We start from the raw sequence: 26,072 nt of genomic DNA on the forward strand, positions 1-26,072 counted from the left end.
GAATTCTGCTACCCCGATTCTTCACCGTTATTGATTCCCCTTTCTTCCTATCGATTTCAAACTTGACAATCTCTGGAAATTCGTTCGAGATGACTTTTCTGAAAACTACACAAATGATGTGTTGTGGTTAATTGTCCTTCGGGCCATTAAAGTCCGCGATTCCCTAAAACATTGGGGCTATATTGATTCTGATGAATATGCTTACTGCCCTCGAAAAGAAACAATTGATCACTGTTTTCTTAATTGTTCCTGTGCTAAACAAGTGTGGTGGTATTTTTCTCCTGTGATCTCCTCTCTCCTTGGCAATTTTAGAGTTCGAAGCTATGACTCTGTTCTAGGCCTATCTCTGGCATATATATAATAACCTATTTGGCATAAACGATAATTCACTCGAGCAAGTGGCCGGAGCTGATGTGAATCGCAACATTGCTATTCTGCCACACATTCATTACGATTTATACTGCATGATCGGCATGAGTGGCCATATGTGATTAAGTGTGTGAGAGCGGAGCTCATGAATGATTTATCGCGCCTTAGGAAATGTTTAAGTTGCGGAACAGTTGAATTAATGAGTGAATTAAACATCCTGTATGGTGTGATTGACATCGATTCATTAATGCATTGACTTTGTAAAGTTTTGCGCTCATTCCCATCAACTTGTTTGGAAATACCACTCTTTGTTAAGTGGGTCTCCGTAGCTGTTTGGTAAGTCTTTGAATGATCAATCTTTTGATCTTAAGCGCAGTATCAACACTGCTGACTGACAGCGGATGAATGAATGAACGTCGATTGTATCCAGTCTCGTTTATAATTGCCATCAGGATATAAAGTAGCTTATCTGCCGATGTAACACTGATCAGGCATGGTATTTGAGTGAAAATATCCTTACGTTTGTCATTGATACTCAGCTTATTCTAGGTAAATTGAATTGCGAGAAATGGTTCGAATTCCATTTAGAAAGTAAAAGGAATACTTCGTATCTCCTGCTGCTATCAAATGGCCGCGGTCGCCATAAATCAAGCAGCATCCAGAAATGTTTTGTGAGCGAGCTGAGCAGAAATAAGTGCGCTGTAAGCGGCCTTACCGGTTTTCCTTTCAAGTTTAGAAATGGTTACTACAACTGACAAACGAGCAGGCGTAAGTCAGCACTCTAAAGTGTTGCAACAATTATTCAGCTGTGGCTTGCACATTTATGCAAATTTCAGTAGAGAATGCCGTGCATAATTAAGTACACTTGTACACTGTGTTCTGGTGTTTACGTTCGGTCGTTATTGATTGATTGATTTATTTGCCACTTACACACATACATGTAAAAATAGATTACATTTGTTTACAAAAATCAAAAGTAAGAACTGCAATAATATTGTTTAATAACAATCTATGCTTAAACGAGATAAAATTGCAATTTAGGGTCGTTTATTAGTAGTGTGGCGAGGAAGCCCAACACAAGCTCGAAGCTTGTCAAACCTGGGTTCCACACATGATGTAGAGGTTAGATTTGCTAACTACGGAAGGGCGAGTTTAATCTAGTTGTCTGTACATGAGGAATTTTCTAAAGCGAAGTCTTAAAGATGGAGAATCTGTGTACAGGATAAGATAAGATCATGAGGTAAGGAATTCCAAACCTTTGGACCATAGTTATACGGGAGGAATATGAAGAAACTCTCGACTTTAGGATTGAAGCGACCAAGATACGTTGAAAAATCCGAGTGAATCAAGTTTTTTCCTCTTCTTCACTATAAGGTTTAAACATGCGTTAGGTCTTAGAATAAGATCACATCCAACCCTACGAGTATTTCATGGACAAGTGAAGCTGAACAAGGTTAAAACTGAAACTTGACAAAGCCAAATAAACAATTACTGAATTAATGATTAGGATTCATCGAGCAACGTTTCTTTGCAAAAACGTCTGCCGCAGTGTGAATAGAATTGTTTTGTGGTCTAGTTCAGTACTCGTTCTGACCGGGTAGATGTAACAATATGTTCCAGGCTGATTACTGCATGGCATGGAAATGTGTGGCTCAGTCTCTGAGTGGCTTATAAGGTTCATCTCTCAGTTTCTCTCAAGTTCGATGGAGGATGATCAAAATCTAAGTGCAAAATTACTTCTGATGAAGTTTATTTTCACAACTGACATCTGCCTAGTAATATCTTTGGCTACCCAGTTTGCTGTGCTCTAACAGTTTCTGGTTCGTCTTCATACTAAACTCACAAGCAATTTCGTTATTGAAGGCACTCTGATTTGATTTTGGATCTCCTTCTATCCTCAGTACTTTATTACCGGCCATTCGGCTAAGTTGAAGGGCTGTTCGAAAACAAGGAAAGTTTTATCAGATTTGACGGCAGAACCGTCTCTGCCGTTGGAAAAATCCGCACGAGTCTAACTTTGAAGTCAACAAACGGAGGCATGGACCTGTTCCAAAAAAAGTTTCCTCGAGAGTGAAACATTGGCCCAACCATTTGAATATTCTAGCGAAAGAAAAGGATAATTTTTTGTATGCTATTTTATCTATCTCTCGTAAGTTGGAGATCAGTTTTAAGGAAGGTAAAATAATGGTGAATTATAATGAATTCAGGGCTATTGAATACATTTTCAAAGTTCACATCAGGAACTGGATGCCAGTGAGTAAAAATCAGTTTAATTTCTGGGGAAAGGAACAAAAGCATTCTTAGTTTGCTCCTTTCCAACAGTAGTTAGTAGTAAAACCTTAAATTTAGCTTTTATCGTGTTGCATTTCCTTGGCCAGAATTAATTTCTAGGAAATTAGGTATTGAACAATGGCCCTATAATCCTCAAGTTTAAGTTTCTCCGTTTAAGGTGAGTCACGGTTTGGCATCTAAGATAAATAGACCATGTTTCTTTTTGACTGTCATTCACATTACTTTGAAAAGGAAACATGATAAAAATTATCCTTAAAACCTAGCTTCCCTTAGTGTAGAAAATAGAACATCAAAAATGTTTCACGACAGAATTGATGAAAACCAGTAATAGAGCACGGGAGGAAATGATTTGTTAATCGCTCTCAGTCGGAATCCTACCATGACATATGTCGCTTGACAAATTATCCTAAGCCAGAAGACTATAGACGATTTTATATGGCGATAAGCGGTATGACAATCAAAGAGAAGACAGCCTATATGCGACCGAACTTTATCACCCAAATTACAATCCATATATGCAAGGAAAATGCTGAAATATTATTTGTAACCGTGATACTGCATTGCAGCTTATCCCACATACTAAAATGTAGATTCCTACATCATATTTATCATATATATCATATCATTTCGTAGACTGACAGTCGACGAACGTATGGTGACGGCTTAATGTGTTACCAGATTTTCCTGGGTATATAAGGCAACGCGGTGCACTCGCTACCAGTTTCGGGGTTAGGGTAAGGATTAGGGTTAGAACCATCACGAGAAAGAGTGTTGTTTAATTTTACCAATGGATTGAAACACCCTCTTTCAGCCTTGAAAAATCATCGGGATCTTTACCATGGGAATTTTGGAAGGCCTTTTGCAGCCCTTACCGAAGAAGGCGTTGTTTATGGTAAGTACTAGAGAAAGCACAGAAAGAAAGGGGATTGGATGCGCAGTAAAACATGATGGAAATTATTATGTGCTCACGTGCAGAGATGTAGCCAGCCCTGAAGACCACGAGCAGAACTTCATCTTGGATCGCTTTTGTTCGCGTTTTCCAAAGCATAAAGACGGACATCGTCAGGAAATCCAAGATATTCGGTACAATGACAAGTTTAGTTTTCTCCCTCTTCCAGACAGCAAAGGTTTAAGTTCACATTTCCCTTTAAGTGCAGAAGATGAAAGGAACCTCCACAAAGTATACTCATACTATCTCTGTGATGATGGAAAAGGAGCGGAACCTGTTGATTGGTTGTACAATAATGTAAGCAAGAAGTACACCATTAGTCGTGATGACCTCGATAGGAAAAGCTTTCTTGGTTCGCCAGTGCTGTATTTTGATAAGAAAGATAAAACCTTCGTAGTTGGAGTGGTTGGTAAGAAAGACAACACTTATTACCCAATGTTCCTCGAAAGTGCCTCACTTATTATTCCTGGTAAGAAGCTGAAGCTTTAGAAACAATCGTCTCCCTCTTTTTTTTCCTCCCAAAATAATGACTTAGGGAGAGCCTCAAATTACGGTGGCCTACAACTGTCACATCAAATTAAAGTCACTCACATCAAATTAAAATCACTCGCATCAAATTAAAATCACTCACATCAAATTAAGATCACTCACATCAAAATAAAGTTACTCACATTATATTGAAATCACTCACATCAAATAAAAATCGCTCACATCAAATACAAATCGCTCACATCAAATTCAAATCGCTCAAATCAAATTCAAATCACTCACATCAAATTCAAATCGCTCACATCAAATTCAAATCGCTCGCATCAAATACAAATCGTTGCATCAATTGGTCAATGAATGCTTTCCGCAATGTGTACTCGGTCTTCCACTTTACCGCCACTTTGTACGATCCGTTTTGTACGATCGTTCTTTGACTCGACACTAGTTCATTGATCAGAATTCTAGCAAATATGTATTGCACTAATTGTGGGAGCGATCGATGTTGAAAAATGCAAATTCTGCAGAACCTGTGGCAAAGGTAAGAGAAATGTTGCACATATATATTTTATGTTCTACATGTATATTATGGACGATCGGTGAGATCCAGTGTTGCTCATTTCGGCTCAACATCGACTTGCACCTGTGAAAGTGGGATTTTGGGAAAAGAAAGATCGTACAAAGTGGCGGTAAAGTGGAAGACCGAGTAAACATTGAGGATAGCATTCGTTGACTTAGCCGCTGACCAATTGATGTAACGATTTGTATTTGATGTGAGCGATTTGAATTTGATGTGAGCGATTTGTATTTGATGTCAGCGATTTGTATTTGATGTGAGCGATTTCAATTTGATGTCACCGATTTGTATTTGATGTGAGTGATTTCAATTTAATGTGAGTAATTAACTTTATTTTGATGTGAGTGATCTTAATTTGATGTGAGTGATTTTAATTTGATGTGACAGTTGTAGGCCACCGTATCAAATGGCCTTTACCATTCTCTTCGCATGGAGGACAATTTGCCACAATTTCAGGGCATAGTGCTGTGATCCTTGTTGTCAAAACAACGATTATTATGTATAGATTATACTGTATACAAGGAAACCCCATTCGGTGTCACCTGTAGTGAAATCCTTACTAGGTATACTTCCTTAAAAGAACTTAAGTTGTAGTCCCAAAACTATTAAAGATTTCATACTAGCATGGCGTTATTACAATAAGCTTTTTTAAAGCCTATAAAAGCTTTTATAAACTATAAGTTCTTTAAAATTTTCGTTCAAATTATTCCTCGGATTAAAATTGAAATTTTGACACTAAAAAATCATAATATGAATCACACTCATGTTCATTATATCAATGAAACCACATGCATCGAAAAAGGTTGAATTTAATTGCTTACATCCTTATTGCAGTTGTTCCGAACAAAGTGAAAATTGTAGAATATCCAAGTGAAATCACCGAAGGCAGAGTGACCTTGACGTGGAGAGCACCTAAAGAAAATGGAGCAGAGATAACAGGGTATACAGTTTATCAAAGAGAAGTGAATGAAAATGGCTCAGGTTCCTCCTGGGAGGGAAAGTCTATTGGTCCAGGCGTTCTTCACCATGAAGTCATTGGTTTAGAAAGTGGAAAAGTGTACGAATTCCAAGTAACCGCCACAAATCGGTACGGTGAGAGCGAAAGAGGGGAGGACGCGAAAGTCAAAGTAAAAGTGTTAGGTAAGGTTCTCAAACATGGCTTTAAACCACAACTAAATGAAAAACTACAAGCTAAATGAAATTAGCAAGGTGTCATTGCAGTAAGCTTTATATAGCTTTCTACTTAAAAAAAAAGTTCGGGTTAAAATTGAAATTTGGCAACAAAAAATTCTTGATACGAATTACAGTTATAATCATTAGATCAAAGACAGCACTTGCATCAAAAAAGGTTAAATTCTAAATTCAAATTTAATTGAAATTGCTTGCATCCTACTTGCGGGTGTTCCCAACCAAGTGAATTTTGTAGGTCCATTTGAAATAACTTAGGACAGAGTGACTCTTTTAAAAATAAACATATCAGTTTTTAAACTCTTTAAAAAATGTTCTTTCAAGTTTTCTGGAAAGTATTCCAGATGCGATTAGATTTGCAGTCAAGGAGTATTTTAAGGAATCAGTAGGGCACAGAATTTAGAAGATTCCAGTGATGCTTCTGGGGCAAATTTAGTATTCAAAATTTCCATAATGACGATACAAATCATTCACTGGAAAAGGTTCATGATGATTCCAATGTTTCTATAGGTGTTCCCGATCAAGTGGAACTTGAAGATGTCCCACGTGAAATAACTGAAGACAGGGTGATCTTGAAGTGGAGAGCTCCTAAAGACAATGGAGCAGAGATAACAAAGTATACAGTTTATCAAAGAGAAGTAAATGATGATTGCTCAGATTCTACCTGGGAAAGAACGTCAACTGGTCCACACGATCTGCGACATGAAGCCATTGATTTAGAAAAGGGAAAAATGTACGAATTCCAAGTAACTGCCACAAACTGGTGCGGTGAGAGCGCGAAAGGGATGAACGCGTTAATCAGAGTAAAAGTATTGGGTAAGGTTCTCAAACGTAGCTTTAAACTACAACTAAATGAAAACTACAAAACTTAAAGAAACTAGGAGCATGAATCTGCACGGCAGCAAAATGCTTTGTTCGGCTATAACTCGGCTACCGATAAAATGAGGACCTCGAGTTATTTGAAAAATTGAAAACAATAGAACGCTTCATAAAAGTCACCCATAACAGCGCACGCCGTCTTTTTTTCTTACAATCGAAAAGGCAAATGAAATATTAACAAAATGCTTTTAAACGTCTTTTCTTTCTCTTTCTCCTTCGCTCTTTTCAATGCCTGACGGGTGGATCTTTAAATAAAGATAAAAAGCAGATAGTGGCGGGGCACTAAAACACAGTTGAACTTTCCTAACATGCACATGGTTGCTTACAAAACTTGTTTTTAAAAATAAACTACTTCTAAATTCTGGTTCCCAAAATGTTTCCACCATAGTCTACTAATGATTAAGGCTCATCATAAACAAAAATAATCTTCGTGATAATTTAAAAAGTAGCTCACAAACAGACGTGGATCGTAAATCAGCTCTAGTATAGAACTCTTAACATACGCCCGAAAGAACTTAAATTATATTACACACCGTATTCACAAATAGCGGCCCTCCTGGGATTAGCGAGCAGTCAAACGCCAAAACGGGTGTTGTAAGATAAAAAAGTACAAGATCATCAGAGAAGTGACTGGGTTAACGTGTCTGTATTACTTGGTGAGGGTGATACTCCTGACTTATGTCAAACAGGCAGAAACCCAGCAGAGCTAAAAATGAAGAGTTACGTTTTTGGCTCAAATGCAGAAACGATCCAGCGAAAGCGTTCACTGCGTGCAAAAGCTCCACCTGTTAGGCAGTAAGCACTTTAGTGACTATTATTCCAGCGATCGAACGGACGCTTGAATGTGTACGCCAGGTCGCTTGTTAATTTTAATTCGTTTCAGATGCTTTCACTGCTTTTCCCTTGGCTTAAATTCAAAGGCGTCGTTCGGAATATCTGTGAGTTCGTGAAACCAGTGTAAAATGAAACTAAATCGTTTTCTGATAGATTGTCTACACAAAATCTACGCGATCGCATCTCACTGTCTTCTTCCAAATGACGCTTAATTCCTTCGTTTGAAATCACGAAGTCAGTTTCAACTTTAGCTAGGGGTGTTTTCAAAATTTTGAGCTCATCATTTAAAAGAGCGATCCTCTTCTGAGCCTGGAGCTTTCAGGATTCTCGTGATTCTTATAATTCATCAGCATCGAGCTCGTTTGAAATCGTAGGTACATCGTCCACTACAGAAGCAAAACTACTGCCTAAATTGTTAGTATGAGAAGCCTTCGGTAAAATGAGGTATTAAATCACATCTTCATCTTCTTCATCCCCGTTCGTGAACAGATCTTCCAGTCGACTCTCTTCTTCAGGTATTTGACTTGACCGGTTCGATGGCGGAGGTCGTTCGCGAGGAGAAGTTCGTCACGCAAACTTTGAAGAAATTGCGTCCCGTTCTTATTTCTTCTTTACAAAAATGAAGCGAGTAAACTCTTGCATTCTTCGCCAATAAAGGTTACGGCCCACATCTCTACGGATTTTCTGTAGCCATTGCCTGCAAATGCTTTGATCCCTCGATAAAACTAAAAAAACCCACTCTGTTTGCCTCAAGACCGAAGTTTCCCTTTTGTTTCCAAAGAGGGTCACAACGATTAACGAGGGACACAGAAATTAACGTTTGAATTTGACATCCCAAGTAATTTACTGCACACAATTAAGAAAAAAAAGAGAATCGCCAAAAGCTATCAAATCATTCCAACTATGAATTTCCTGACAGCAGCTAAATATTTTTCCCGTAACGCCTTGTTTTCGTGTTTGGCCACTCACCCGACCTAGGACGACGTATACTTTTATGGTGATGGAGGCCTAAAGTGGACATAATAGTTTTAAAGCTCTTTCGAAAAAAGCATTCCCGTTATGGTTGCATTTACAGTCAAGAAGTATTTAAGAAATGAGTTGGGCACAATTTTAGATATCTGAATAAATGAAGATGGAGCCGGTTTAGCATATTAAATAGGGAATTATATTATTGTGCAAACTATCAAACAAGGATTATGACAATTTATGATGATACATACATCATAAAATATTGATGTTGATTCCACCCTTTCTGCAGGTGTTCCAAATCAAGTGGAAATTGAAGAAGTTCCAAGTGAAATAACTGAAGGCAAAGTGATATTGAAGTGGAGAGCACCTGAAGACAATGGATCAGCGATAACAAAGTATACAGTTTATCAAAGAGAAGTGAATGAAGATGGCGCAGGTTCTTCTTGGGAGGGAAAGCCTACTGTTCCAGAAGTTCTTCAACTTGAAGTCGATGGTTTAAAAAGCGGGAAAATGTACGAATTCCAAGTAACTGCCACAAACCAATGCGGTGACAGTTCAAGGGCAGAGGAACGCCCCTACTTAGTCCAAATTGCTTGTGGTAAGTTCTAGTCGCCTGAAATAACAATAGATTGCACAATCGATCTCCACTAATGGTAAAAGGTACAACAGTAGCACCCAATATAAATGAAACAGTGAAACAGTGGGGGGGGGGGGGGGAATCACACGGCGAGGGAACTCGCCGAAAGAGTGTATATAGGGGGACTTTAGAAAACTGACTGCCAATTAACTGAGAACGAAACCATGGGGGGATCATTAGAATATAACAGAGCATATGGGGCATCAGGTAAATTTTGTAATGGCACAACCAAAATCCCCCATCCCAAACTTCCCCTCCCCCCACCACACATCCGTCCGTTGCTTCTCCACCCATGGCCAATGTCCTATCTCTGGGGGGGTCTGAATAGTCCAACTTAACGCGACTAAACCCTTGTGAAATAATTTGAATATATCAACAAAGTTGAAATGGTAAACTGGCCACCGTTACGATTATAAAAGCTGACGTTTCGAGCGTTAGCCCTTCGTCGGAGCGACGAAGAAGGGCTAACGCTCGAAACGTCAGCTTTTATAATCGTAACGGTGGCCAATTTACCATTTCAACTTTGTTGATATATTCAAATTATTTCGTTACCCCCACCGACGCAGCCCCAAACAGTTTCTTTAGAAACTATCAGCCTTTAAACCCTTGTGACTTTCAGAGAACCCACTATAATATTAACATTATACAGTGCTGATTATTTTTTTAATTTTTTCCCTTTTTTAGTCTCACCTGAATCTTTACTAGAGTTTTTTCTGTTCAAGATGGTCATGTTTTTCAAAAACATCATTTGGTATTTGAGGAATGGAACGGAAGGTAATTGTTATGCCAGTTTATTTGTATATCTAAGTATAATTCAGCATTGCCATGGAAAAAGTCGAAACTCAAGTAAATTTGAACTCAGAGGTTTAGAAACTCATCTCGAAGAAACCTCTATTATTACCTCTATTATTACCTCATACATAAGGTTAACGCGCTTAAAAAAAATAATTTCGGGCAGTTATCGCTATCACACATAATATCAAACTAGAGTAATAGTAATTTTCATATATGCATGGAAGTATTACTCCCCTGGTTGGTACCGAAGGTCATTTTTTGGAGTCTAGGCCTGTGGACTAAAGGCGAAACTTAAGATTTCGTGTTTATTTATCACCTTTTTAAATATCATCTTTTGCCTTTCCATAGAGTGAAGAAGTCATGGATTTCGAAACTGGACCAGGAAATAGGATGGAGCAGCATAACCAAACCCGAAACAATCTTCACCTTGATACTCAAAACCGAAATTGCAATCTAAAATTACATCTCATGACTAATCATAAAAATGAATCAATAAGACTGGGGTAGACCCCATCAGAACCATGCAACCAACATTTGAATTATGGTGTGTGTTCGTGTGTTTCTTTTTTGATACATAATGAACCAACGACAAAACGAAAGAAGAGTACAGTAATTACCATTTTTCCTGAAAGTCTTCAACTGTGGTTTATACCACGGGTCTTCGTTCAAAGATTAGTTAACATATGGATAATATGTAAGACCTTGTCGATTAAATGTGCAACTGTAAATTAATGCAAAAGTCGTGCAGAAATTGAAGGTTGGTTGCAAAACTGAAGTACTTTAATTCATTTGCAATCTGCAAGTAGTGATGCTCGACCTGCGAATCCTGTGATATCACTAAGAATCTTTCATCCATGATGAGGAATGTATGGAAGTAGTACTAACAAACCATACTTCATTCAACTTGCAAAAATATTATGATGAACAATTTTTTTTTGGTCCAGTGTCAGCATAAAGGTATATAATTTGGTTAAAGCAGACGTTTGGCAATTAGGTTTAAGCATTAATATTACCAGAGGGATTACCGATATACCTTCCATTAACCTTCTCGTAAACAAAACCGATCAAGGAACTGTCGTAGGACTCTTGTAAAAAATGAACGATCTTGTAAATCATAAACCGATTTTAGAGAGACCGAGTTTGTTTCTGGGTACCTTTTAAAGTATCGAGTAGCGCAATTAAGTTGATCAAAAAGGCTTGAACGGATTCTGTAAACTAGTGGACTCTGACAATGAGGACCAACGGATTCAGGGAGATTAAGGGTACCAGAAGGACCGTGACTCCTGTAAATTTTTTCAGGTATTCTAAGTTCAATCGATAACAAGAAAAACCGCAGTGCCATTGAGTATTAGGATAGGAACATTCTCCCACCTCTGGGAGTAGGTATGGCGGACAAAATAAAAAGTTTGTAGAACCTTTAAGACGGCGTACGTGTGAAAATAACCAGGGGAAGGCCTCATATATATATTTTGTGTCAAACAGTACTGTCTCTGTACTGCACCAGGATACTCATGTCCGTTTTTCTCAGTTTTGTTTCGGCTCTCGCTACCCATTTTAAACAACGAAAGAGAATTCTGATACTCTTAAATTTCGTACATTTTGCCTGATGGCGATGTGATTTTGTGTTTTTCGTTTCAATCTTCAACATTTTTCCGGAGAGATCGTCACAATCCCCGGTGAAAAACGGGTTTGGGAGAAAATCCCAAACTTGTTTTCGGAAATATTTTCTGCTAAAGGTAAAGTGGCATTTTCTATTTTGGGTTTCAGAAAATTAACTTTAGTTACAAAGTTGATTTTACAAGGACAGAGCTAAAACAGACAGAAAAGAAGCTAAAACAAAAACAAAAACGAAACAGATGAAACACTATCAAAGAACATGGTGGCATTCCGGCACTTTTAAGACTAACTTTTTTTAGAGAAACCTTGTGCTTGTTGTAAGAGCTCTTTCACTTAAGGCCTGGTTACACAGGATCAAGATAGCGGACGAACCTCTTCGAGTTCTAGAATCACCTTGCATTGAAAAGTAACATTCCATTGAGAAAAAATTTTTTGAAACCATCGAACAAGGCGACCTAGTAATGATTTTCAGAGAAGAAGACATAAGGAAAGCAAAGGCTGACTCGGTAAATTGTCAGGTTCTTTTAAATTAGTCAAGACAATTATTTGTGTTAGATAAGGATATAACAACTTCTACTTGATAAGTTTGAGTACTCTCATTACCTGTTTGGAATAAGAACATTCTACTGACAACAATCATTCACTTGAATCTGATGATAACTTCCGCACAGGTTGTCGAAACGTCAGTCACTACCACCGACAACAGTCCCTCTCAGGAATACACTCACCCGGACGATCAGACTACACGTTCACCCTTGTCATATCATTAGCCGAACTGTGAGATCAATTTATTTTGATTATTCGTAAAATCTTTAGACACCTTGCTTTGCTTACTTGAAGTAAATATTTCTGCATGGAAGGCCTGGTTACACCAAATCAAAATGGTGGACGAACCTCTTCGAGTTGTCGAGTTTTACAGTGGAATCGGAGGAATGCACTATGCTTCTAAAGGTAATAAAGTACAGAGAACGTGATAATGTTAAAATGACTACTGAATCTGTTCAAATCATCAATTGAGACGATTTCAAAACTCTTATCATTCATGTCGTCTTCTCAGAAAATCGATCAAAACAGAATTTTCGCCTCCCATTGTTGCTGACTCAGATGAACATGCTGCGGCAAAAGTTTTCCTTCCTTTGCTGACACAATAGCTCATCATCTTGAGAAATAACCTTTATTGAATCTAACATGAAAGTGTATAAAAAATAAGAAAGTCTTGCAAGTCACAGTTCTCCTTTTAAGGAAAAATATCACTAACCTAAACTACATAATTATATGGCTATGACTAATAAAATTAAAATGTGCTGTTTAGGTAGTCTATATCTTACTTTAAGTCTCTTGACAAAGGAAATGCCTCACGCTTTGTAGAGATGAACTTTACCACAAATGAGTTTTGTGCTCGTCACTATTATCGTCTTAAGTCTGTTCCTTACTTGTCATCAGTTCCATTGGCTGTCGATATGACAGCATGGCATCCGGTCAATTCGCCACCACCTAACTCGTCACCAGTGGCGATTTGACTCAGACGTTATGTGTAGCCTGTCTTGTGAAACTTACATCAAATGAAAGCTAAGATGTAGTAGTATATTTCAAGAAGGGAAAGGGACTCAGAGGTTATGTGTAGTATCTCAATTATGATGTAAAACTTGTTGATATCCTGAAGACTATGATCAGTTTGTGTGTTTTTGGTTTTAATGCACAAATTTAGAGTGCAGGCAAATATAGCAAAATTTTGCAGAAAGCAACTTGGCATCCTCTGGGGAGTCCAAGAAGGGCAGATGAATGAAGCATTGAATTTATTAGAACAATAAGTAGTATGTCAGTGATGTTCCTTCCAATGGTGGCATTCCATTAACAATTCCAAAGTTGTGAAATATGTTTAGTATTGGCTTCAAAATACTTTCTTTAGGCATAAAAACTGTGTCCTGCAGAGCCCAGAACTCAAGAAGTAATAATTATATCAAAAACGAGATTGAGTACTTCATTGCAAGTTCCAAACACTGAGATTGTTATAAATTCAAAGTTTGTTATAAATTCAAAGTTTGTTATAAATTCAAAGTTTGTTATAAATTCAAAGTTTGTTATAAATTCAAAGTTTGTTACAAATTCAAAGTTCGTTATAAATTCAAAGTTTGTTATAAATTCAAAGTTTGTTATAAATTCAAAGTTTGATCTGTTTGCCCAGCAGGGACTATCAGAGGAAACCAAGTTGCTTTCTCAAAAATTTTCATCTTCTTTCTTATTCCATTGTTCAGTGTTAAGAGACTAAAAACGGAAACTCACGATCTACACTGCCTTGTGTGTATTCAAATGAGTGAATCTCAAGTAAAAGTCTCAGATGTTGACAATTTATGTTTGAACTGCCTGACTGTAATCATAATCAGTAATTACAATTCACCAAATTGTATAATGCTTAAATTACAAAATTAAGGTAAATGACAAAATTCACATGTGAGTGTAAATTTGGTGATGTTCAGGCACAGGAAGTACACTAGGAAATTTTTTGCTTTTATTAGTAAACTGCATAAAGAATTTTCTCACAAACCATTTGGAATATCTACAGAGCTCGAAATTAACAGTATCCCATTAACCAATGGTTAGTAATTTTCAACATTTGGTTACTAAAAATGTGTCCAACTAACCCGACATGGTTAGTAAAATTTTCAAACATATTTAAACATTCAGGTGGACTTTGGGACAAAGAGCATGTAGACCCTACTCTCAGAGGAATAGTTAGTATACTCAAGTTGTTAAATCTACTTAAACTCTTTTTAGAGATTTGCTGGAGATGTACTGTTCTTGACTAATCATGGTAAACGAGAGGGAAATAAAATAGGTGCATAATTGTCAACGTTTTTAAGGTCATCATGCAATTTGAGCCAGTCTCTTTAGCTTGTCGTAGTCGTTATTATCAAAATGTTCAATATTTGAGATATCGTAACTTGTTAGCTTGGATACCAAACTTTATAATTTGGTTAGTGAAAAAAAAAAAGGGGGAAAAACCTGAAGTGTTAGCGATCAAAAAATAAAAAATTCAAGCCCTGATCTAAAGAGCTTGAGTATTTCCTTGGCCTGTTTTCTCTTTGAGATGTGACTTGCAGACAGGGGTCTTCTGGCTGTTATATTTTATTAGTCAGGAAAGGTGTTTTCTACAGGTGAGCTAAAATACACAAAGTGACTCCTACACATGCTATATGTGTTATTTTGTCTTCATACTCTAACTTTAATGTTCCTGTTTTTCATTCCTGCAGGATGTGAGTTTTCTGGTGAAGTAATTGCAGCCTTGGAGATCAACACCACAGCAAACCTCGTGTATCAATTAAACTTTACTGACACAAAACTGCTGCAAAAGAATATAGAGGTTTGTGCATATGATTTAGTAACGAGTAGTAAATGTACTGTAGGCCTGGGAACTAAGGTATACATGTGGGTACTCACACTATATTAGCAGATCTTGTGCAATCTGCAGTGCGAGGTTTGAAATTTGGCTTCAACTGTTAATAAGCTAGAGGAAATGAACAGAAATATTCGCCAATCTACATTTTAGATGCTTTTCCACAATAATTCACAGGATGACTAACCTGTAGATATACTGCATTTCCAGTATTGTAGGATTGGTACTTTGATAAGCTTTGATAAATCAAACCAGTTGAATAAAAAAGTTAAACTTGTGCTCATTTCAGGCACCTGAAACTCCAGGTGCTTAGCTTCTTATGGTTAGGCTATGTTCCCAAGGAAAAAAATCAATTTTCAGACATCTTTTATCCAAGTGTATTCAAGTTTAGGATAATTGAAATGCCAAGCTTGCACAATACCCCTTACATGTACTCAGCAGCATCTTCATGCTCACCAAGTGCATGTATAATGCTGCAGTACAGGTGAGCAGAATGGTGGTGTTTGTGTTCTGTCTGCTCAACTCAATTTAATAGGCCTGCAATGTCTACAAAAGGAACAGCTTGCCTTAGTTTGCAATATTGAAGTTTTTTTTTTAATTGCTGAGGTGATTAGAGTAATGAAGTTCCCTATATCATATCTGCAGTTGAAAATTTACTTTGGAAACTAAGTTCAGAAATTTACTCTCCACAGCTAACTATGTTTTGCACCTTGTACAAGTAGAGTAGATTCCATGTACCATCAATTTATTTTCAGGGGATTACAGTCAAGGAGCTGGATTGTTTATCTGCTGATGTTTTCCTGATGTCACCACCTTGTCAGCCATTTACTAGGTATGTGTGCTGTAAATGCACACAGTTACACTATGTTCAAGATAATCTGGAGTTTCAACCAGTCAATCTTAAACCTTGGCACTCAAAATGCAGAATTTCTTGGACATAACTGTTGTCTATTCTCAATATTGACCAGCAGCAAGGATTTAATGTTTCATTAACATAAATGTGGTTCTTTTTATTATAAGTTTGTGGTTTCCTTTCAAAAAACCCAAATTGATCTTCTTTTGCAGATTAGGGATACCTAGTAGGATCTGATAGCAAGGAATGATGAAGGCTCTTATAATTTACACTTCCCTATAAATTTCTTTTTTGTGTGTAAAAAATTTAACAGTTACTTTGAATTCTTAACTTACAGGGTTGGTCTTCAGGGTGCATCCAGTGATCCAAGATCAAGAAGTTTTCTCCATATTCTTGAGCTCCTACCTCAGTAGGTCCATTTTGTTGTTACATTTATTTGCATAATACAGTTCTTTAGGCAAAATTCTCATCCAGTGTAGCCTGGTTGCAGGGTAACCAAAAATTTATTTTCTAAATGCTAGATTATCAAAGGCACCAGACTACATTCTAATGGAAAATGTAAAAGGATTTGAAACTTCAGATACAAGGTAAATGATTTATGTTGAATGCTCTTTTCCATTTAGGCTACATGAATTTTATCAAAGTAATAGGGGAAAAATGAAGTGATAAACTGTTATGTCCAGGGTTGGCGTAGTGGTGAGAGCGCTTGCCTTCCACTAATGTATCCTGGGTTCTATTCCCGGACCCGGCATCATAAGTGGATTGAGTTTGTTGGTTCTCTACTCTGCTCCGAGAGGTTTTTCTCCGGGTACTCCGGTTTTCCCCTCTCCTCAAAAACCATCATCATTTGAATTTATTTAATTTAGAGTTTATTTGCACTTACACACAACCCCACAAGCTGTTTAGCTTTAAACATTATAGTGTCTAAATAAAGGTGTTATTATTATTATTATTATTATTAGTATTATTATTATTATTAGTGTAGATAGGTACATGAGGGAAAAGAATACCAAGTAATTGCAATAGAACTCTACCATTTTGTGCAATTGATATCCTTGTTAATAGAAGTACAAGATACCATGTCATAAGTTTGGGGTTAGGTCTCAATTGGGACAAAAGTTCTGTTCCTCCCTCTTGCCACTCCACTTTACTTTTTCTTTTCTTGTAACCGTGTAATGTAGATGAGTTGTTTGTATTTGTTGAACCGTGGTGAATAAATTAAACAAAACAAAACAAATCATAACAATTAGTGACCCCAGCTTTCTTATACTAAAGCAGGTTGAATTACTTAATATTTACTTACAGTACCCCTCACTTGAACAGCAACATTACATGTGTTAAACACTCATGAAAATCCCAAAGCACTGCATGTCACTACTTGAACCTGCATGTAATAAAAATTTGTGCAGGTGAGTGTTCGTTGACTGTGGCAGCATCATGGTTTATTTTGTTTGACATGGTTGTTTATTGTTGTATATAAATCTTTTTTTTCTTCAGAGAACATTTTCTTGAAACCCTTAACGCCTGTGGTTACAATTATCAGGTACGTTCAGACATTCTTGTTTGTATCATAAATTGACAAGAGTATGGATAGAGCTGAATAACGTGCACGCATGCGCTAGATTTTTCCGTAGCCTGCGAACAGGTTCCCGGGTTGGAGGAGCACGTCTGATTGAACGGGGAGCCTGTTCGCAAGCTAATTTTTCGGCGGAAACACGGATCTTGAGTCGTTCGCATGAATGATTTCCTATTCTGTTGCTTCGAGATGTCGTTTTCCCTGCCGCTTTTTTTTTTACAGAACAACCTCTAAAAACTTGGTACATCCCCTGAAAAGTTTTTAAAAATTATTTTTCTCCTTAAAACCTCTGGAAATAGGAAAATGCCTTCGATGAAAACAGAGTTCATCGGTTTGAAAAGTCAGCCCTTACTATTTTCCGCTAATTTCGCTAAATTTTAGACCTAGGACACTTGAGCCCGCGTTGTTGACGGCAACACGCTGACGTAGCATTTCATTATTCAGCTCTGTCAAGAGTATGTACATCCACAATCACAGATGTTTGGCAAATCTATTTTGAAACAACAACAATTTCCTTGTCCTGCTTGGTCTCAACTAAACTGAAAAAAAAATCTGTAAAGTATTTAAGAAAACAATGGAAAATCAAAATAGCTAGTGGGGTTAATGGAGGCCTGATTAACTCACTAGGGTCTTTTCTTTAATCTCACAGTTAGTACATGCCATATAATTGGTCAGTTATGCCGGTGTCATGTCACTGTACAGCACGCTTAATTTAAAAGTTTGTTTAAGGTGAAATATTCACCCTCTATCTAAACCCAGAGGTTTGATAAATATCGTACTAACCTTGTTGTCTTGGTCCGCTATATAAGTTACGGAACGTCTTTTTTTTTCCCTCTTGTATTCCCATTTCTCGTCTGCTTTATACTTTATGAATAGACCATTGTAAGGAGAAATTCTGTCTTGGTCACTCACGAGTGATAAAGGATTACCTAAAGTCAAGTCCATGACCTTTGTAAATTATTTGTCTGAGGCTGAATAATTTATGAACAGTTCTATACTTTGTGCGCACACAGCAAATATATATCATATCAGCCAACATTATCATCCGTTTTTTTTCGTACAGGAGTTCTTACTGTCTCCAGTTCAGGTAATGTATACACTGAACATTGTTTTTATACCAAAAGAAATGAATAATGTCTTCAGAAAATTCTAACTGGGAAAATGAATGTATACCAGCCGTGTACAGTGTGTGGGGTAATTTATTATATGTGATAGCATTTTAACAGTATTGAGGTATACCAACGATACAATGATAATAGTAGTGATGTTGAATATAGCGGCAATTGTAACAGTTACGATGGTGGGATATACGGTCAGTTCTTAAAAATGTGCTCTGTTAAGCACTAGAAAATACGAAGGCACAATTAAAATTCAAATACTGGAAGGAGGAGGGTCGAGCTTGCTGAGTGTGTCAGGTCTGGAGACGAACAAGACAAACTCGAGAAATATGTCACTCCTTTCCCTGATCGTTGATGGCAGTGATAAAATGATAATAATAATGATGTTGATATACGGTCAGTTCTTAAAAATGTGTGCTGAAGAGCGTCCACCGTTCACTTGAGTAACAAACATCATTAGAGCGATATTTCACTGGAGCGACATATCTTCATGATGTGCCGCGGGTTCTACGATATTCCGTTGTAGTGATATTTCGCTACATCAGTAATATGTAAGAAGAGTGAAGCGCGCTGTTCGACGTTATAACCCACTCAGAAATGTTTGCGTGACTCTATTTACTACTTTGTAAAAAAATACTGGACAGTTATCACGCAATAACCCCCATTTACGTCGATATTTGTCCTTCGATTATTTCCGTTGAAAAGAAGGATAGCAAACTCAATATTTTCACTTCTTTTATCTTTGTTACTTTACATTATAGAAAAACGAACTCTTTTTGTAGAGTCTACTGGTAGTGACACAAAAAAGCTCATCTCAAATGCTGCTCGGGAAAGAACAAAACAATTCAATAAATTTTGCTGTTAATGCGCGATACGAAAAGTAATAGGAGAGTTATAGAATACATAAACTTCCTTCTGGCTTGCTGGCATTTCGGCTGATGATGTCCTTGGCTTGAAGATTGTCCTCAGACTTTCGCATTTTACCTCGGAGTTTCGCTTTAAGGCGACATATTCATTTTCCGGACAACATCTTAGCCGCAAACATTATCAGCCGACATACCAGCCGCATGAATAATCGTTCGAATTACTTTTGCACTCTGTGTTAGGCCCGGCCAGAGTTTTTGTGTATTCAGCTATGGACTGTCTTTTCTAATCATGTTTACGATATTTTTGTAACCTGGTTAGGGTATGAAACTATCACATTCGTCATGAATGTTCGGTGTTAAGTATGTAGAGAAGAGCTGACAATTTTGTAAATTTGTCTAAATGCATTCTTAACACAATTAGTTATTTCAAGATGTTTCAGTATTCCACTATCCCCCTGTCTTTCTCCTCAGTCCCCGGTCCCTGACTCGGCCTGAACCATCTACGTGTAACCTTTTTTTTTATTCCGCATCAGTGAGATATTAAACAAGAGCAGGTTCAACAAATAAGTGCAAGCCTATTTTAGTTTAAACCACAGTGGGTAATAGATGAAACGAACCTGTACATGTACTTGTATGTCGTGTGAATGTTATGCGGTAAAGAACTGTAAAGTACTTTTTGTGTACCTGTTATAACATGCTTTCACCGTTACAATTGGAGTTCGGAATCCCAATGTATTTGTGTGTCTTGTGAATGCTATGCGTTAAAGTACTGTAAAGTACTTTTTGTTTGCTTGTAATAACATGCTTGCACCGTTACATTTCCAGTTCGGAATCCCAAACTCTCGTCTAAGATACTATCTTTTGGCAAAGAAGAAACCGCTTCAATTTTGCTTCCCAACAAGTGTTGAGGTAAACAGATTGAAAACTGCTTATGTGGGCTTTAACCACCATTATGATCGCGAAACTTTCTGAAATACTAAAATTAACATTAGCACATTAGTTTTTTTACATTAACGCAACATACGGTACATTCACAGTAAGAATTCACCCCAAACTTGAAACAAGCCAACTTGTGGTTAGGTTGTGGAACTCAAGCTGAAAGGTTTCAAGTTACGATTCGGCCCTTGTTAGCTGTTGGATATGTTTCTCGGTAGCCTCTATTTCAACTCCTTCACCACGCTTTTATATAGCTAATATGTTTAATAGAGAATCAACAGAACAGCCGATAACTTATTTTTGGTCGACAGTTGACAAATAAGGCTAGTTTTGCTCCATTATCTTTGACAGATTATGGATAGCTTTCCTGACATGTACCTCCACGCCGATCGATGTCACTGTCATTGCAGTGGTTCACATGGAAACAACAAGATAACACCTGAATTAAAAGAGCGTACGAATAACCACGAGCAGTCAACTGCGACAGAGCGCTCTGTTGAAATGAATCAAAGCGCACGTCACAACCCCGCCTGCTCGAAATGCTTAAGGAGAAGAAATGAAGGATGTTCAGAAGTAACGACAATGAACTCAAGTAGTCAAGTTTACGAACTCAAACATTTTCGGCGAATCGGTGATTACTTAGAGACTGATAAGGATGATCATTACTTCAAAGAGTTCCTTCTACCGGGGAAGGTTCTATGTAAATTTGCCCTCCTTTTAGGTAAGAGCATGACACACTAAAGCAATGCTTATTCTTTAGTAAAACGTTGTCCTGTAAGACTTATGATCAGTTAGCGTGGTTTCTAAAGTTCAGTGGGAGACCCTGTTGCTAAGCGCTGGAGTCCAAATCTAGAGGTCTGGGAGTAAGCCTTGACCGGGGAAGTTTGGGCTTCACTCTTGGGAAAGCTACAGATTTTTCTCCCAGAGGCTCTCTTGGAGTATAAATCAGTAGTTACCAGAAAACTATCTGCGAGACGTGCAAAGATTTACTCGGGCTTACTTGTTATTGACCAGCATCTCATCCTGGCAGAGTATTCAATGAGGAACAACAGCACAGTTATTACAAAGAGCAACTTGACTAGTAACCTTAATCTAGCCTTTTACCTGGGCACAAGACAACGAGAACTGAAGTCATTTGTAGAATTAGATGTCCTTAATGTTACAGCTAAACTTAATCCCCTGTCACTGCTCTCTACTGAACAGGACAAAACAAATCATGACGCAAGTCATGTTTTAACATGGATTAAGTCTTAAAAATTAGTATGCCCATCTGCTGTGGACTTACCGCAAGCACGTGTACGGTCGATATTGATAAATTCCCATGGTCAAGCAAATATGAAATTCAACAAGAGAATTTAAGGAAGCAAAAAAATAGCATCGATTTTACGTCACACCAGTAACAATACCTTATATCATTCTATGCTGTTGATACTGTCAACAGATGTTAATGTTCACTGCAAGGTATGCTGCTCATCAGCTTCTAAATATATACAGCCGCTCAATACATCCATCATCTTTTTCCATCCTTCTCTTTCTCATGAATACCTTATTTGCTTGAATTTTTTTATGAACTTGATCTGTCAGTCTTATAGATGTCTAATTAATACTGCATTGTTCATACTACCGTAAACTGTTCATTCTCTGCTTTCGCTTAACAGACATCGTCAATCCTCAGTCTGAGCGTTCCTGTTGCTTCACAAAGGCGTCAGTATTTTTAAACATATCATATCATGATGCTAAAATGTTTTCCTTTGACTGTTAGATATTTAGAAAGAACAAACAAACAAATCAAGAACAAATAGATAAACAAAGCTTGCGCGTAACCATGAACGGCAGCAGTTCTAAATTGTTCTTTAGCAATCCGGGAATTCATTCGTTTTGCCTTACTTGGCTCGTGGATTGGTCCAGAAAACTTATCCCCTTTTTTTCAACCAATCAGCTCAGTACCGCACTAAAACCAATGGCGGCTTGGTAACTTGCATTTTCCCGCACTTCAGGAAGTTTGCCTGTCTTTACTTTGAGCTCTCATTGGCTCCTTGTGATATTTACCTTTGTTGTGAGTAGGCGTCGTGATAACTTTGGTTCTGGTTTTACGACACACTTTCAGAATACACTCTGCCATTCAGAACATGCTACTAGCTGAAGAAGTGCGGCAAAACTGGCTTGAATACCAAGTGTACTTGGATTAGGCATAGTATTTTGTTCAATCAAATTGTCGTGTTTCACGCCCCATGCATCATGTCTTTTCGCTTCAACTGCAACTTATCTCAGTTTTACTCTCTCCTTTTTTTCCTGTGTGTAGTTATGGACATTATGCAGAGGGAACTGGCTCAGTGCTCAAAATGGCAACTATCGACGTAAGTTTTCTGTTTTTAAATGTTTGTTATCTAATACCCCTTTATCCCCCTATTTTAGCTTAAAAGAAAGAGGAATAAGAAAAGAGCGAAACATTTATTCTATATCCACCCAACAGTGATTTTGATCACTCCACATGAATCAATACTTGTTCGCAAGTTCGAAAATGATCTTTTGAGACTTTTCTTAAAGCGTTGAACTAAATCAAAAAATTTGTTCAAATGAAGAGATTCAATATGATGTTCCCTCTCCTATGTAGTCCCTTCCCTCCCCTCCCCCCAGAGTAATGCTCATGCTCATGCACCACATCCACACGAAAAGCAACATTTAATGAAATAACTCGTAATGGAAATGTTTGATTAAGATTTTGGAGAAATGACTTTTCCTTATGTAGGACCAAGGCAAAGGAAAACTCAAGGCACTAAATTGTTTTGATTAATGCTAATCTATCACGACTATGGTATCCAAAGAGTTTTTTCTTTTCTTTTACATGATGCTTGTTTTTAGTGCAAGGGGTTGCTGGACGTTTCAATCACCACATTACACACAGAACTGGCGTATCTTTCGTAATTTGCCCGCTTTCAAAATCGGTAGATTCCTACTCAGAGCAAAGTCACCTCTATTTACGGTGTTTATTGCGCCTTCAGACCAAGTATCCTTCTTCTCATCACAGTACACTGTATCAGTGTAATAGACATTTGTTATCCTACACAGGTCTCGGATATTTTCAGGAGATACCAAGATCTTTCAGATGATAAACAAAAAGCAGATCTACTGTCGATATTGAAGCTGAGGTATTTTACTCCACGCGAGGTGGCAAATCTGCATGGCTTCCCGAACGACTTTTGTGAGTATTATTATTTTTAATCATTTGTTTTCTACTTTCAATCACGATGGCGCTCGAATCTTGGGTCTTGATTTCCCATCCAAAAAAAGAGAACAACAACGACAACAACAAAACACTAAACAAAGCAAAACGCTATTTCTCTCTTTCTTGTTTTTTCGTGATCGGTTAACTTTAATGATACACTCTCAAATACCAACTACCTTCCCTTTTAGAGAAAGCGATCTTTGGTGGACTGAAGTCGTCATACTATTACTTGGGACTTTACTTACTGTCAGTTACTTTTTTTTTTTTTTTTTACTTTTATTAGGTCTACCTTCGTCCTTGTCAGTCAAACAACAATATCGCTTGCTAGGAAACAGCCTTAATGTTCTCGTGGTGTCTGAGTTACTGAACTGTCTCTTCCATGCGCCATAGTTCTGCAAAAACTGGCTGGAGATTGTTCGTGACTGTACAGAAAGGAAATGATGCTAGAGCGAAACTGTGGCATTAATTATTTCTGGAAACAAGAGAGAAGACGTGCACTTCTAAGGGAACATTCTTTGTCTGTAAATAATATAGATTTAGCCAAGAATAAATGCGGAGCTTCGGTTAGTTTAATTTTACAGCCTTCCATTGATTAAAGGTTCGCAACTGGTGGGAGGTGCGAAGAATCATGTGGAATCGGGTTCTTTTCTACGTACCAAACACGTGGGGGGGAGGGGTGGAGGGCATCACTGTAAATAATTTCACTCACAGTGTGAATGGAATTGATTTTGAAGATTACTCGAAGGTTCCTTGATTGTTTTTTCAGACAACATTTACCGTCGCCATACATCATTCACCGCCATCAGACATAATTCACCGCGAGGCTTTTGCACATTATGCTAGCATTTTTCGAGCATTTTAGTGAGGCAAAAGCATTGAGGATTGTTCGAGCATTTTAGTGGCATTTTCCCGGAAAATTAATTTTTTGCGACAAAATAAAATAGAAATTAACTTTTTTCAGGCCCGCTTTTAATTCACGAAAAAACCTAATACAGCAGAGTGGAGCTGGAGACTGAGGACAAGTCAGCGGTTTTACCTTTCGAGACTCAAAACGCGGCCATGTTTGTTTTCTTCATGACCCGTGTAAGTTACACGGGTCACGAAGAAAACATAAACCTGTATACGTTGTCGTTACTTGCAACAGTTGTACGTAAGTGTAAACTTTCAAATTAATTTAAAAAGACGTTTGTATAATTAACAATTATTCCACTCGCCCTTGTTGGATATGAGATGATAGATAGCCAACTCGGCGCTATGCGCCTCGTTGGCTATAATCATCTCATATCCAACAAGCGCGAGTGGAATAATTGTTTTATTAAAAATCGCCCCCAAGATACCAGACAAATCTTGTCGACTTTATTTTGTAAGAAGAAACCGGATGTTACAATGTACAGATATTAGATTATGGTATATTGGCTCATATACCATAATGGCTAAGTCAATAAAAAGTCTTGAATTGCATTATCCAATGATCTAGTTTTTACTAATGAGCATCATTAAAAACTGGATCATTGGATAATGCAATTCAAGACTTTTTATTGGCTTAGCCATTATGGTATATGAGTCAATATACCATAATCTAACATCTGTACATTGTAACATCCAGTTTCCTCTTACAAAATAAAGTCGAGATTTGTCTAATATCTTGGGGGCGTTTTTTTTTTTTTTTTTAATAAAACAATTATTCCACTCGCGCTTGTTGGATACGAGATGATTATAGCCAACGAAGCGCGTAACGCCGAGTTGGCTATCTATCATCTCATATCCAACGCGCGCTCGTGGAATAATTGTTAATTATCCGAGCAGTTTAGTTACTTTTTTGGGGGAGACCGAGCATTTTATTGGGAAAAATGAAGCATTAAGGTGGAGTATTTTAGTGGGGAAACAAAAGCATAATGTACAAAAGCCTATTCACCGCCACCACACCCAGACATTATTCAAATTATGATTTTGGTAAAAAACTAAAGAATTTCCTCATCGCTTGGAACTGCAGTTCATAAAAGGTCTTGCTAATTATCAAGCATGTTTGATAATTTTAAGTGATGTATTATTTTGTTTCCCTGGGTTTTGAATATTTAGCAGATGATAACAAAAGTTATATATGATAGAAATTAGTGGAATATCTGAAGCATGGGATGAAAAGGTGAAAAAGAAGAAATGAAAGACAGATGGCAAAAAGAGAAATCGAAAGAGAAAGCCAGAAACAACAACCAGTCCACTTTAAGCGCTAAAAAAATGAAAATGAAAGAAGAGAACACGAAGGTTTTTGAACGCCTTTTTTATTTTTAATTATCTTTATTTATGCACGTTTGGAATTAATTCAGAATTCAGCTGATGTACCATAAATTCTTCAGCAATACCCACGAATATAGGTTTCCAAGAATTCTGAATCTCTGATTAACAGGGGAGATGAATTAATCGTTGAAATTTGTTAACTGAATTTGTCTCCACAAAGTGACAGAGTGAGCAGTTAAAAAAGATCGCAATTTTGTTCTTTGAACAGTAAGTTTG

The 26,072-nt window shown here is 37.5% G+C and overlaps 2 protein-coding genes across 5 annotated transcripts; both read left to right on the forward strand.

Annotated features, from left to right (window-relative positions):
• Nucleotides 1-582: 582 nt before the first annotated feature.
• LOC111329633 (myomesin-3) lies at nt 583-11,396 on the forward strand. 2 transcript variants are annotated; one of them, XM_088752730.1, is made up of 7 exons: nt 583-705; nt 3,473-4,079; nt 5,508-5,813; nt 6,372-6,677; nt 8,833-9,141; nt 9,865-9,954; nt 10,324-11,396. In XM_088752730.1, the coding sequence occupies exons 2-7, from the start codon at nt 3,500-3,502 to the stop codon at nt 10,326-10,328; spliced, it is 1,596 nt and encodes a 531-aa protein (XP_088608856.1). In that variant the 5' UTR covers nt 583-705; nt 3,473-3,499; the 3' UTR covers nt 10,329-11,396. The 2 variants fall into 2 exon arrangements, with proteins under 2 accessions (XP_088608856.1, XP_088608857.1); XM_088752731.1 differs by having other exon boundaries at nt 3,473-4,019.
• An 897-nt stretch (nt 11,397-12,293) lies between these two features.
• On the forward strand, nt 12,294-24,134 carry LOC111329616 (tRNA (cytosine(38)-C(5))-methyltransferase). Of its 3 annotated transcripts, none has more exons than XM_022934359.2 (13): nt 12,294-12,543; nt 14,844-14,953; nt 15,742-15,818; nt 16,177-16,248; nt 16,361-16,426; nt 17,337-17,382; nt 18,479-18,502; nt 20,225-20,308; nt 20,687-21,056; nt 21,994-22,039; nt 22,638-22,692; nt 23,405-23,537; nt 23,845-24,134. In XM_022934359.2, the coding sequence occupies exons 1-13, from the start codon at nt 12,474-12,476 to the stop codon at nt 23,949-23,951; spliced, it is 1,260 nt and encodes a 419-aa protein (XP_022790094.2). In that variant the 5' UTR covers nt 12,294-12,473; the 3' UTR covers nt 23,952-24,134. The 3 variants fall into 3 exon arrangements, with proteins under 3 accessions (XP_022790094.2, XP_088608861.1, XP_088608862.1); XM_088752735.1 differs by having other exon boundaries at nt 12,528-12,543; nt 15,679-15,818; XM_088752736.1 differs by lacking the exon at nt 12,294-12,543 and adding an exon at nt 14,307-14,324 and having other exon boundaries at nt 15,679-15,818.
• Nucleotides 24,135-26,072: the final 1,938 nt, after the last annotated feature.

This window comes from Stylophora pistillata, chromosome 3, assembly GCF_964205215.1.
Source record: "Stylophora pistillata chromosome 3, jaStyPist1.2, whole genome shotgun sequence".
Taxonomy (NCBI): domain Eukaryota; kingdom Metazoa; phylum Cnidaria; class Anthozoa; order Scleractinia; family Pocilloporidae; genus Stylophora; species Stylophora pistillata.

Coding starts and splice junctions, on each gene's coding strand:
- LOC111329633 (XM_088752730.1), top strand. CDS start 3,500: ATGGGAATTTTGGAAGGCCTTTTGCAGCCCTTACCGAAGAAGGCGTTG. Junction 4,080..5,507: donor TGCCTCACTTATTATTCCTG/GTAAGAAGCTGA, acceptor TCCTTATTGCAG/TTGTTCCGAACAAAGTGAAA. Junction 9,142..9,864: donor CTTAGTCCAAATTGCTTGTG/GTAAGTTCTAGT, acceptor TCCCTTTTTTAG/TCTCACCTGAATCTTTACTA.
- LOC111329616 (XM_022934359.2), top strand. CDS start 12,474: ATGGTGGACGAACCTCTTCGAGTTGTCGAGTTTTACAGTGGAATCGGA. Junction 12,544..14,843: donor AATGCACTATGCTTCTAAAG/GTAATAAAGTAC, acceptor TCATTCCTGCAG/GATGTGAGTTTTCTGGTGAA. Junction 22,693..23,404: donor TCAAAATGGCAACTATCGAC/GTAAGTTTTCTG, acceptor TATCCTACACAG/GTCTCGGATATTTTCAGGAG.